Source organism: Poecilia latipinna, unplaced genomic scaffold (genome assembly GCF_001443285.1).
Source record: "Poecilia latipinna isolate Pla-1442-1.1 unplaced genomic scaffold, P_latipinna-1.0 Scaffold40, whole genome shotgun sequence".
NCBI lineage: Eukaryota > Metazoa > Chordata > Actinopteri > Cyprinodontiformes > Poeciliidae > Poecilia > Poecilia latipinna.
The window spans coordinates 274,739-288,385 of record NW_015112656.1 but is presented as its reverse complement, the minus strand read 5'-3'; the positions used below and the strand labels follow the sequence as shown (position 1 = coordinate 288,385).

Here is a 13,647-nt window from a genome sequence, read left to right as displayed (position 1 = left end):
ATATATATGTATATATATATATATATATATATATATATATATATATATATATATATATATATATATATATATATATATATATATATATATAATTATTATTTTATTTTATTGAGGAGAGCTGTCAGTCACCGTTTTGCAGATTTTATTTATTTCAAGATTTCTCCATGTATTTATAGCATTATTTATGTATTTTATGTATTAACTCCCACTCAGGTGGCCAAGTAACTGGTTGAAGAGAACAAACTCCGCCGACACGTCGCCGCTCTCCTTGTCGGCTGACTAATGGGGCAGACCCCGCGTCTTATGACGGCTAGAGATGAAAACTCACAGACTATATATTAGTCTGTGTGACAACCTGAAACCACCAACTTTATTCATATATTTTGTCGTTAATAATTGCGAAATGTGTTTTCTTTCCCTCTGTACTCAAAACGACTGTTTACCAGTGGCGCAGTCCATCTCGTAGTGACACATCACCTTTCGTCACTACCGCACCTGCGCAGTCATCCTTAAACCTTTACCAAGCAGCGAACACAGAAAGGCAGGAGAGAAAGAGGAAAATATAGCATTAGACGTGACTGGAGTTGAAATATGTGTGCTTAAAAGAAAGATATTTGAAACAATTAAGGTAGGATACACAGAGGTCGGCAGTACAGACGGTTATAAATCTTCTAAGTGCCTCAGAATCGAGCCTACCGTCCAGTCATCTGTTCGGTTTGTCGTAGAGGGAAGGAAGAGTGTTCGCCCAAAGAGACGCAGCGCAAGTGAAACCATGAATCCCGAGTAGTAAGTTTTCTCTTTACCTTTCTCAGCTGTAAGACTGCTACTGCTTCTGTGTAATGTGCTTTACTGTGGAATATTCCGAACAATGATTGTTTAATGGTCCTGCCGGAAATCTGTCGGATAAACAGGAGCTAGCTGGTTCCCAGGAACAATGCGGAATGTGTCAGTAATCCTCCAAACGTCAGGTGACGACTTCTGTGCCGCTTTGTGTCGGTTCTGCTTCTGCTTCTAGCCGCTACGAAACAACCTACTGTGGGAGATGATCCAAGAAAAAGCGAATGTTTGGAGAGGACGCTGCCATTTTTACTTTTAGCAGATAGCAACTAAACAAGGATTGTCCGGTTCTGGCATTTAGGCAGAGGCTAAGATGAATCTGAAATAGACACACTTTCACTAATATTTAGTCCTTACGCAGGTTGCGACCAGGCCACACTTTCCTGAACCATCAACAGGCATCATTTCGGCCGAGTGTTTGGCTGAAATGGTGGGGATCTTTGAAATTGTTCTTTTTGCCTCCCATTGACCTGACTCTGAAGTATAGAGGAAACATTTTCAGCAGAAACTGCACTCCAGGGGTTTATTATATATAAATAAATAGGTTTCATACCTGCTTAAAGGTTGTTTTGAAAAGGTACTTTTACTCTGACAAACAAGCCTAATCAAAATGCATATTATGATTTATTAAATATGATTGAGTCTCTGTATAATTCTAACATGATCAAGTTTAGAGATTATCCTGCATAATTTCAAACATGTATGTCTGATTCTTTGTCATACATTAATATGACAACACATGTATGTGTTGTCATATTAATGGTGTTGTGTCCACGATGAACAAATGGAACCTTTGTTTGGTTGAATTTAAAGGGTCAGTATTATGTATTCTCCAGGCACATAGTGCTATTTTCTAGCACAATCAACTGGTAACTGTTACCTTCAGATGAAATTGGATCTCTGTTTCTTTAAAAACTCCCGCTCTGTCTAAAATCTGCTTTCAGGAAGTCATCACAACATGGCTCCTCTATTAACCCTTTGACAACATTTTATCAGCCTTACACTAAGTTGCAACTCCTATACTGCGCTTAGCAGATGTGCAGTTGCACCATATGTTTGCTAATTGCTGCTGGCTAGTCTGAAGGAGCTAATGGGGAAGTCACAGGGAAGGGTTACTTTGTGAGACAGAAGTTCTGAAGTTTGTAAACTGGGCTTCCACCATTTTTGAAGGCGGGGCTAGGTCCACCCAAGTGTTTTGCACAGCTGAATGGTTACCATGGGGATTAAAGGATTACTCAAACACGTATGAAAGAGTGAAGGCAACACTCCAGGTATGTTTTTGACGAGGGAATAACATTATAACATCATGTAAAGCTCAGAAAAGTAAATTTTACTTAATACTGCCCCTTTAATTTTTCACAAGTTTTTGTCTATTCATGTTCTTATTTCTGTTAGTACTGAACTGTAACTGATGGAACTACCTGGGCAATGGCAAACCCCCTGATCTTACCTTTAGGTTTGTAGTAATAACAGCACCATCCTGTGAAAGAGATGCAACTGGAAACAAATCTTGAAGAGACAGAAAATAAAAGTTCCTTACCTGTGTGAAGTGGTTGGTGATGCACCACTTCACCAAGCGGTGAAGTAGCAGGGTGTAGAATCATGGGGTTGATTCGACACCCTGCTACCTTTCACAGTGTGTCTTGTGTGGCACTCAGTATACTGCCACCTTTGTATCTGTGGGAGTGTGTTGATAGGAAGCAGTCTGCGCTTTAAACTCCAAACTGGAATCAGAGGAAACACACCGAACCACACACTGCATACTGATCAGTGCGTGGCAGCAGCTCAGAGACCTGGAGGACTGGGGTGAACTGACTCTGTGTGGCTTGGAAAATGTCTTGAGACGATATTATTTGTTCTGAAGTGACGCCATGTAAATTAACTACATTTATTGTTTAATAGAAAACATCCATTAACACAGTGGATTGTCACCTAATCTACCACTATGCTGTAGTGTAGTCACTGAAGCTTTAAATTACATTAGAATAAGTCACAATGCATATTAAATGACCAATGTACTTGGTCATAATATTATGAGCAGTTCTGTCAGGTAAAAGCTGATAGAACTGCTCAAAAATCATGATCATGATTTCACCTTTAATTTTTCAGTCATCTTCATCAAACATTAGGTTCCATCTTGGGTCTTTCGTATAGAAAAATAAATAAATGCAATTCATTCTGTTAAAATTTTTAATATGTATGAAAATTAATTTAAATTACATGCCAGCCCCTTATAAGAGCACAATTTCTAATTAAAATATTGATATGTTTTTCCTTTCAGTGACTATCTGTTCAAGCTGCTCCTCATCGGAGACTCTGGAGTGGGAAAATCCTGTCTTCTTCTGCGCTTCGCTGTAAGTAGTTCTCTGTACCAGCAGGCGGTTCCCTCCTCATCTTGCAGTCTTTTCTTCTTCTGTTGTCAGACGGAGCCTCTCCAGTTCTGCTTCTCTTTATTTCCTTTTATACAGGATGACACCTACACAGAGAGCTACATCAGCACCATCGGAGTGGACTTTAAGATCCGCACCATCGAGCTAGACAGCAAGACGATTAAACTGCAGATTGTGAGTTTATGCACACTAGTACTGGAACACCAGCTGTGCTGCCTCCGTAGAGGGCTTCATGGTTTCCATGGCTTTGTCCCCCCAAACAAATCTGATCTGTTCCACTTCTGGATGTGGAACTAAATGCTATGTGATAGTTTTCAAAGTGTCTTCGTCATTGACATGACACATCCTTCATAATTCTCCACCAGAAGAAGCCAGAAGAGGAAAATCCAGATGAAAACAATGAAACACAAATTGCAATTATGAAATACTGAAAGCAGTCTGAGTCAGTGAACGCATCACACCCCAACCCAACCACTCCTGGTCTGACTCCACAACCAAACAGACATCTCTACAGAAGCTGCAGTCTGTGCTCCACTGTTATTATTAGTTATTGTTATTACTGTTTCAGTGAGATACAACAGTGTCTTCAGTCAGAGGCTTCTTCTGATGTGCTGTAATACTGGCAACTTCTGGAGAAGCTTCCTTGTACAGGAGAAGCCACCAGTATGTCATAAAGAACTTTGAATAATATGAGTTACAACAACATTTAATTTCCATTTAGTATCAATAAAATATTTTTGAATTTGGATTTACTTCAACTGAATGTGAGAACGCCTCATGTATGTGATCATCATTATGTTCTCAGTTCCTCTGAGACATAAGCAGCTCCTCTGGCTGTCAGCGACCTTCAGTTGCTTCCAGAGGTGAGAGAATAAGATACTGACAAGATTATTAAAATACTTTTCAGCTTGGTCTCTAACAACATTTCTGGTTTAACAGCAAACATTTTAGCGACTAAAAAGCCTGAAGACAAATGACACAACAGAGCTGCTAGTTAAACTGGGGACACACTAGTGAGTGATTCCCTGAGAGCTGGGTGAGGCAGCAGGTTTAGCTGCTCTGATAGGTCCAGCAGGATCAGTTAACGCTGATCCACAGTCGTTTAGTCAGGACACAAACCAGTTGTTAGTGTGAACACCTAGTCTTTTACCTTAATTACCTAATTACCTTCCAATTAGCTTCAGCATGTTGGGGGTAGGGAGTGGGGGATGCCTATAGAAGAAGCTGCTAACCTACTGGAGCATCTCAGCTCCTGGAGTTTGCAGAAAGAAAACAGTGTGATATAAAAACACTTCAAATTTCCCTTATCTGGCTCTAACCAATCTAAGTCTAAATTAATTATTGTTAAAGGTGATTGCTGTTTATTTGTTAACCATAACTGGTTAGCAGCAGGGTGGGATGTGGCAGGACTAACCATGTTTCTGTTCCACTGGTTCTGCTGGTTTCATCCTGGCCTGCCTGGTGTCTGGTACCGAGACACAGTAGAGCCTTTAGGTCCTGGGTCTGTTTGCTGACTGCATGGACAGATTGTTAGCTTGTAGCCTGAAAATGCCATTGTTACTTATCTAACATCAGTGAATGTTTCTGGAGAAAATATTGAATGTTACACTGTTTTTGATTGGTCCACCATTACATTTTACTATGATATACAAAATCCACGTCATGATTGTATGCATTTTCTTACTCTTGTCTTCTCTCCTTGGTCATCAGTGGGACACTGCAGGTCAGGAGAGGTTTCGAACCATCACCTCTAGTTACTACCGTGGAGCCCATGGCATCATCGTGGTGTATGACGTGACTGACCAGGTGAGTGCAGGAACAGCCTGATGAATCACAGGGAGTTGGAGCGTAGCCAGGCTGTTTCAGTCGACCCTTCGATTTAACTGAAGCCTTTCAGTTAAATCCGTGCATCGCCTTTTTCAGGAGTCTTATAACAACATCAAGCAGTGGCTGCAGGAAATCGACCGCTATGCCAGTGAAAATGTGAACAAGCTTCTGGTGGGCAACAAGTGTGACCTCACCACTAAGAAAGTGGTGGACTACACAACAGCCAAGGTACGGCCTGTTTCTGATGGAAACTGTGGATGCAGCTGAATAGTTGATTGAGTTGTACAACAGGAAGTTGTATTATCTTCTCAGGAAATAAAGATGTAGGTTTTATAATTTATTACTGTGTTACGGCTTTGATGCACTGAACAGTGAAACTGGTCAGTGTGCTGGTGAAGCTGTCAGGTTTGGTATTGGCAGCAATATGCTTTAAAGTGTTATTGGGTCTGAATGTAAATCTGTGAGTGCGTAAACCCAGCTGCTGTCGCAGCTCCTACTCTCTGTCTGAAGGGGGCGCTGTCTGCACCGGTCCCCTTTATGTTTTGGGTTGAATGTTTCACCTTCTTCTTCCTCTTCCTGGCAGGAGTTTGCCGACTCTCTGGCCATCCCCTTCCTGGAGACGAGTGCCAAGAACGCCACCAACGTAGAGCAGGCTTTCATGACCATGGCAGCTGAGATCAAGAAGCGCATGGGGCCAGGGGCCACGGCCAGCGGCGACAAGCCCAACCTAAAGATTGAGAGCACCCCAGTGAGGCAGTCTGGAGGTGGCTGCTGTTAAGGGACCCATGCCTTCGCACCCCTAAACCCCACATCTCTTGTGAATCCCTCTTTCATGTTCGTTCTTCCCTTTCCCTCGCCTTCACCATTTCATCACTTTAACCCCCCTGACCCCTTCCACTCCCTCCCCAGCCTGCCTTCTTAGCCCCGCCTTCCGTTTAGCACCCTTGGGCATCAGAGAGGGTTGAAAGGTCAGGTAATGACCCCTCTGGGTGCTGATCTGATGGAAGCACGGTGGAAGGTTCCAGAGGCAGTGACGCGTTCTGCTCAGAGGACAGAGGATTGTTACAGGGAAGGCTGGTTCACTGAGAGACTTCACCTGTTCCTGCTCACACACTATTGTCCAGTTAGAGTTAAAAAGACTGAAGTCAAGTTTCTTCGCCCCCCTCACCTTTATCCCCACCCGGTTCGGTCCTGGGAGGATTTCCCCTTCTGCTGTTGCTCTCAGACTGTAATCATCACACAAGTTCCCCGTTAAGGCTCCAGATGGCGCTCTCTCAGGCAGCTTCTTCCATCCGTCCGCTTCGTTAGCTTCCTTGTAGCCTGCCGTACAAACATTCATTTCCAACATTTGGGGCCTTAAATGTTTGCTGACATCTCAACTCATGTCTTAGCTACATGCTAACATCCCCCCTCTGTCTGTGTACTGACAGAGGAGTACACACACAGATCCAGGTGGTCCACCTGGAGAGTAGGAGTCAGCTGGGGTAAAACCCTGACCTTCAGTGTTCAGAGCACACCTCTCAACTGGGCCTGGGTGGATAAGGATGGTGCCATCCACCCTCATCCGCCCAGGCCCTGTGGAGACTGGAATCTATGGCATTAGCTTTCCCTTGATGACTGAACATCGAGTCACTAAGTGTTTCTGTCAGCAGGTGGCGTTATTCCTTACAGATTATAGCATTAGAAGAAGGGGAAGCCTTTCATCAGCTTCATTATTGTTGAGGTTTTATTGATATCGGCCCAGTAAGATTTCTGGATAACATGTGAAGCTACAGATGTGTCTGCGATGCTGTTGCTGAGATGACCTCTCCAACTCAGTTGTTTGGGTCACAGCTGTTGAACCCATAGTCCCTCGTCAAATGACCTGTGATCGTTTTGAGTAAACAGCATCATAACTATTCACGCTCATTCACAGTTCAGTCATGTTGGGCAGTCAGACCTTCCTATTTAACTTCCAGCTGCCCACCTTTTGCTGGTTAATATTAGGTGTGTCACACTTTTATCTAATCTTGTTAGATGATGATAATTATCTGGAGGTGATCCAGTTGGGGTCAGAAGTTTTTTCAGTCTGTTGTAGGAAGGTTTGACAGCAAGGCCTGAGAACCTGGGAGGAGTCTGAATGGACCGGAGGACATTCCAACTGGACTCACCAGTTCTCACTCTCATGTTAATATTGTAGCATCAGAGGGTTAGGAGTCTGTTTCCAAGCCCAGAGCTCTGAGCGATGTTAGAACTGATAGCCATGTCTTAGTGGACTTTAGGGGAACCAGAAGGGGGGGAACCAACGTCCCTCTGCAATAAGTGAACTGTCTTCTAGCAGCACTGAGTCTCCTGCTGTAAACTAGAACTGGAAGTTTTCTGCCGTCGTCCTCCAGAGCTCCTATCTCCTTCTCTTAGTGGTTGTGATGCTGTTCGCTTCATCCTTGGCAACTTCCTCTGGAGTTTCAGGGACTGACTGGTCTTGGCTTGCTGACCGGATATGAACTCCCTGATTTTCCCTTCCCTTCCGTCCCACAGCTGGCGCTCCCCAGAAACACCTGGACGTATTAGACCCCTAGTGGTCAAAGGCACCAACTGACCTGGTTCAGCGCTGTTGCTGGCCGCCTGTCATCACTCTGGGGTGGGGTTTCTGTCAGGTTGAATCTGATGTTGAATAAAGCTTGAGCAGTCGGTGGGTACCCCTCCCCGTCACAGCATCACACCGTTCTCACCTGTAGATGCACAACTAGAAATCATGAATAAAACTTTGTCTGACTCTCACACATGTAAGTTTGGGCTTTGATTACATGTCTTTATATTTTCAGCCAGTCTTTGTATTCTAGGCTGCTGGTTTTGGTGTATTCATTGAATCCTATACTGTTTACTGAATGGAGGTAGGGGGTGGGGGTGCTGATCAGGTGGGGTTTAATAGAAAGGGTGGGGGGTTTGCTCATGAATGTGGTCTGCATTTACTTTTTTTTTTACTTTTCACTTTGGATTGTTTTGGTTAAGGGGGTATTCTGTGTCGTTTGCACAATTCTTTATTGCTTTTTAATAGTTAAATGCAGCAAAGGCACTCATTAGACGGTGTTGGTTAAAAAACACCAGGTAATAGCTGTTGTCACTTTTTTGTCTTGTTTGGCTTGTCCCCTTTGGTTTTGTCTTACTGCAGAGTTTGATCATGTTTCTTTCTGTACATATTAAAAAGATGTATGTAATAAAATTCTGAAAAACAATGATTGGAAACCCAGTCTGAACTCTCTCCTAACGCTGTCTGTGGATCACAGCAGGGTCCCTGTCACTGATGACCTTGCTTTGTTCTGCCTGGAGTCGCTCACCTGTGTGCAGGAAGCGTCTCCTCTGAATCACTGCTGACACGGCAAATAAAACCCACATGACATTTCATAATCGCTTTTGCTCCCACTGCTGGCACGACTGTCATCCAGATCCAGACTTCATGGCACACAAACAGCCTTGAAAAGCCGATTCCCTTGAGATGTATGGAAGGGCATAAGTTGGAGCAACATCAAGCTTTAAGAGTCGTGTGCGTTCGCTCTCCACCTGCAGGGGGTCGAGGGGGGCTGCAGGTGACCTTCAGTTATTTTTAGTAACAGGATAACATGCTGTGTCTGCACAGCTGGTATTATGGGGAGCCGATTGTAAAATTACATAGCAAAAAAACTAACAGCAATATGTTGGTTTATTCAGCCTGTGTTGATTTAATGTGTGTGTGTGTGTGTGTGTGTGTGTAAACCCAGCTGCAGCCGCAGCACCTGGTGTAACCTGCTCTCAGTCTGAAGGGGGCGCTGTCTGCACCCGTTCCCTTTATGTTTCATCAGGAGAAAAAACGGGTTCATTTTTCAGTTATTTTTCGACCGTGCTATTAATACATTTATAAATTTGTCATAAATGTATTAATAGCTCCAAATAATTGACTCACTAGCTTAATATTTAGCTCCAAGATTATTATTTTCTAAGCCAAACATTTAATTTATAAACTAAATATTTAATTTGCTAACCCAAAAATTAGGTTGCAAATTAAATATTTAACTGTGACTCAAAAAAAATTAATTAGGGTTCATTTGAAAAATGAATATACTTTTTTTTCTCTTATTATGACAGGTTAAATAAACCAAAATATTGCTGTTAATTTTTGACTATGTAACTTAACAGGTACTCTATAAGGCAGGGCTCAAAGACACAGAAATCTGAACTAACTGTTTACAAAGTGAGATTTACCATAATTCATTTCTGAATGCTGTTGGTCAGGGAATATCTAAACCCAACAGAGTCGCATTCCTGACTGAAACAGCAACCATTGAAATGGAAGCAACAGAGTGCCAGTGTGGCATTTTCTGGAAAACAAAATAAAATCAAAACAATAGAAATGTGTATTTTGTCACATAAGGTGGGGCTGTTCCTTTATGCTGAGTCCTGTTCCCAAATCTTTCTGAAGCCCCTTCAGGTTTGACATTCTGTCCTCTGTATTCCTTCATACATCCCACAGCTCAACCAGGTTACTTCATCCAGGCAGTCTGCCTCAGTGGACCCACTGACTCAAGGGTAGCACAGAGCAAATGATATTAAAAGACCATGATTCAATTCAACACTATTTATTTACATTTTCTCCAGACAGCTCTTCCATTCAAAGCCTTGGCATCTACTATTGCTTTTAGTTTTATCACGGAAGGAGTCATCTTCCTGTACATCAGCGCATTCACATTTTTGCTCGAGAACACAGTCCTTAGTCACCAGTCATTCACTGAAGTCCTTCATCCTGGGAGAGGCTCCTGTGTGTGTGTGTGTGAGCCTCAGTCGACGGGCCCCTGGAAGATGAGTTTGACGTGGCCCTGCTCCCCCGTCAGCCAAGTACCGCAGAAGGGACAGGCAGCGTGGAAGGCATGCGTGCCGTGGGGCAGTGGGATCTGGCTCCATCCCACCACTGTCTTTTCAGAGCACACATGGCCACAGGGACAGAAGGCATGTGTGGGGGGGCCGGCGTCCAAGTACAATCCGCCCTCACAGCCTAACCACAAAGGCACATAGGGGCCCACCCTCCTGCACATCGGGCACTCTCTCTCACCAGTGCCGGCTGGTGCTGTGCCCCCCGGACTGGTGGGCCCTTTCTCCTTGCGATAGCCCCAGTTGTGGTATCCGTGCACGTGGCCACAGTTGACATAGACCCAGGGCTGCTTCTTGTCAACAATCTCGCGCTGGGCCAGGCTGGGGAAGGCCAGGGTGTTGAAGCCAACAGGGCACTGGGGCCGAGCGGCGTTCAGCTCCTGCCGAAGGGACTCCAGCTGCTTGAGGGTGGGAATGTGGCGCAGTCCGGCAGGAGTTCGCCAAAGCAGGGTGGCCCCACACAGGTCGATGAGAGAACCGTCCTGGAGAGTGTTTGACTCGTTTTCAACCTGAAACAAATCCAGAGGAAGACCAAAAGGTAGAAAAACATTGTTAGAAAAGAGCATCACTGTCTGATTTCCTGTTCCAACACCAATAATCTTCTTAATCTTTTCTCTGCATCGTCCTAAAGGTCTTTAGAACAGATGGTTTGTTCTGCTGTAGGGGAATTTCCAACTCAGTTTAGATGCATCTTTTTAAGGTTTGCATTATAAACTACAGTTATGGTCACAGTTATCCATAACTCTGGTAGGTTTAAAGTAATCTTTAATTTGATCAATATGTTGGTTTTAACTCAGTATTAATGTTTTGCAGAAGTTGAGGGCAGTAAAGATTAGGGTGATAGCACAGAGGCTTTCCAACAGCTTGGAGCTAATCACCAAGAATAAATAATTGAAAACATAAAAGAAGGGTTTGATAACTGTAAAGTCAGTAAATAATTGAATAAATGTGAATAGAAACTCCACGGGGGTCACCAGAACCCCGTGGAGTTATTATTAAAAATGGATACTCTCCTTCAATTGTGTAATTTCTTTTCCTGATCAGAATCAAACTTCTTGGTTGAATAAAAATAATTATAAATCTAAACCCAACATGAACAACAAAGTTTCTTATGGTGGCTTTTCAGTCCATGTTGGTTCCTGGTTCTTCACTCTGAGGAAAACTGAACTCTTGTTTCCAGCTTCAGCCAGCGTCTGAAGAAGATCAAGGTTTTCTTCAGACCTCGGGCTTCGTTTAACATTTCACAGCAACACATGCTCACCTTTGACCTCTGACTCAAAACACAACGGGTTCCTCCATTTAACTCACATCTAACTCAGCGTATGCAAACATCTGAGTTTAAAGAAACTAATAACATATTTTGTGGTAAATGAAAATAAATGTAATAATAACTGAAATTTCCATCTGAGATCATTTCAGCAACTGAGAAAAACTGTTCTTATGAAGTGTATCTGGTAGTGGTTTGCATTGTTCATCTCACCAGTTTCCCCCTCTGCTGGGCTGAGCGCGTCTCCCTCAGGGCGAACACGTTGCCACACACTGAGATCTCCCTCCACACACCCGGAGCAGGTTCAGATACAAACTCTCCGGCCGGATGCATCACCAGAACCCCGTTGGTGGTGAGGCCGTCCATCAGGCCGTCTGAGGTCCTCCATTTGGCAGCCCGTTCCTGACATTTAACACACGCGCACACACAGACTGTTGGGATATAGCTAAAACTGCAAATGTTACTATTCTCTTTCTAAACTGAACATAATTTACACTTTGGCAATGGACAGAAATATTCAAACATCTAAAAATAAACCTAATAGAAAGAGAAAGTGTGTTACAATTTTAAAAAAATCTCTGAAAATGACTCTTTGACTTCTGCTTTACCAGGAGGAAGGCAGAAACTGACCCCTAGGAAGATGTTTTTGGAGGAGTCGAACCCAGCAGCGTAGATGCGGGCTGTGTAGGGAGCACTGCGTTCACACATGATGCGACAGGCGTAGCGAGAGATGGTGCTTTGGGCCGACTGGCCTCCTCCACCACCCTCCCCCGTTGCCCCTCCACCGTGACCGCTGCTGCTGCCTGCCGTGTCCGTGACCACAAAGTCAATCATGCTCTCTGTAGATCTGCCGATCTGAGGGCAGCCAGACAGAGGTCATTGTCATCACAGAGACAAATTCATCATGACTGAAACATGAAGCAGCAGCAGGGGAAGAATGTGTTTGAGAGCCGCTATGGAGGAGCCGGACCTGGTGGCCGGCTTCGCCCAGGCAGCCCACTATGCCTACATCACTGTTTCTGTTTTTATTTTACAACTTTATTGATTAGATGCAAAAAGTACTCAGAACTAGTTGTCTAAATAATCGTTTATTGACATAACTGATGCTAAAAATTTAATTCAGAAATACCCATTTGTGTGAAAATCATCATAAATTGCCCAGTCACTGCAAAAACACAAAGTCTGACCCAGTATTTTTATCTAGTTTCTACCACAAATATCTTAGAACAAATGAAATAAGATGAACTTTTCATCAAGAACTTGGAGCTTGGTTAAGTCAATAATTCCTTAATATTGATGAAAAATTTGTAGCTCCATTCGCAGATTATTTCACTTATAAGAAGACATTTTTTTCATGTTATAGGTAGAATAAAGTGAAATAAGCGACGTGGCAACCCACCTGACCTGCTGGTGTTGGTCAGATGTGGCTATAGTCCAGTAGCTTGCCATCATCAGTGAGTGAATGAGTCTTTTGAGATTTCAGTTGGAGATATAAAGAGCTTTATAATTGAAACTGAATATTATTATAAACTGCCAATGGAACTAGAACATTTTTAATCATTATTAAGGAATTACTGACTTAAACAAGCTCTTATTTCTTGCTGAAAAGTTACTTGTAGTAACTTAGTTAGTAGTTAGTTTGTTTTATTTCAAGTGTAATAAAACAAAACTTCTAGTGAAGTTAGAAACTAGACGTAAAATACCTGGTAGGATTTTGTGTTTTTGCAGTGTTCACATTGACCTAAGCTGTGCTGAAAAACATTCAGTCTCTTCCATCCTGCTTTACAGGCACAAAGCTCTGATTGTTCTGTTTTACTCTGGAACCAGTTAAGTTGTTTTTTGTAACGGTGTCGAGGTTAATGTGGTCAGTAATAATAACACAGGTAAACTTCAACAAAGGTGTGGCCAGACTGAAGCTGACAAACAGAGCAGAAAGAGGAGCGAATCCATAGCAACCAATCCTGTAAAATGACCAGAAAGTCAGATCCTTTACAACGCAGCTACTGATTACACCCAGACACGAGAAGAAAAAAAAAGCTTTTATGTGCCACAGATCCACGTTTGTTTTGATACACAATTTATTTTAATACAGAATGACTCTTTGTTTGGAGCTGTACGGCGGTGCAGTTGGTATCTGCTGGAAGGTTCTGGGTTCCAGTCTTTCTGCAGGTTTGCGGGTTCTCTCTGGGTACTCTGACTTCCTCCCACTGTCCTAAAACGTAACTGTTTAACACACACACGACCCCTCACATCTTTTAAGCATGTACAAGTGTGTCTAACACAATTAGTTCTGATTTTAATTCTGTTTTCTGAATAGAAACGCTACACCTGGTTAACCTGTCTTAGGATTTTTTTAAAGAAGTTTTCAGGTTTGTGTGGAGGAAGGGCGGGGCGTGTGTGTGTGTGTGTGTGTGTGTGTGTGTGTGTGTGTGTGTGTGTGTGTGT

The 13,647-nt window shown here is 43.1% G+C and overlaps 2 protein-coding genes across 7 annotated transcripts in view; one reads left to right on the top strand and one right to left on the bottom strand.

The window, feature by feature from the left end:
- The first annotated feature begins 484 nt into the window (after window positions 1-484).
- On the top strand, window positions 485-8,269 carry rab1ba (zRAB1B, member RAS oncogene family a). Its single transcript, XM_015046814.1, has 6 exons — window positions 485-786; window positions 3,119-3,191; window positions 3,306-3,401; window positions 4,938-5,033; window positions 5,151-5,282; window positions 5,638-8,269. The coding sequence occupies exons 1-6, from the start codon at window positions 773-775 to the stop codon at window positions 5,830-5,832; spliced, it is 606 nt and encodes a 201-aa protein (XP_014902300.1). The 5' UTR covers window positions 485-772; the 3' UTR covers window positions 5,833-8,269.
- Window positions 7,124-13,647, bottom strand: part of peli3 (pellino E3 ubiquitin protein ligase family member 3) — a 19,467-nt gene continuing 12,943 nt past the window's right edge. For 5 of the 6 annotated variants that reach the window (XM_015046788.1, XM_015046794.1, XM_015046800.1 and 2 more), the window contains exons 5-7: window positions 11,833-12,057; window positions 11,416-11,604; window positions 9,631-10,444 (exon numbers count right to left, since the gene is read on the bottom strand). In XM_015046788.1, the coding sequence (XP_014902274.1) occupies window positions 9,845-10,444; window positions 11,416-11,604; window positions 11,833-12,057 (1,014 nt within the window). In that variant the 3' untranslated portion in view covers window positions 9,631-9,844. Of the gene's footprint in view, window positions 8,784-9,630; window positions 10,445-11,415; window positions 11,605-11,832; window positions 12,058-13,647 lie in introns of those variants that run through there. The other variant, XM_015046768.1, reaches the window with a different exon arrangement.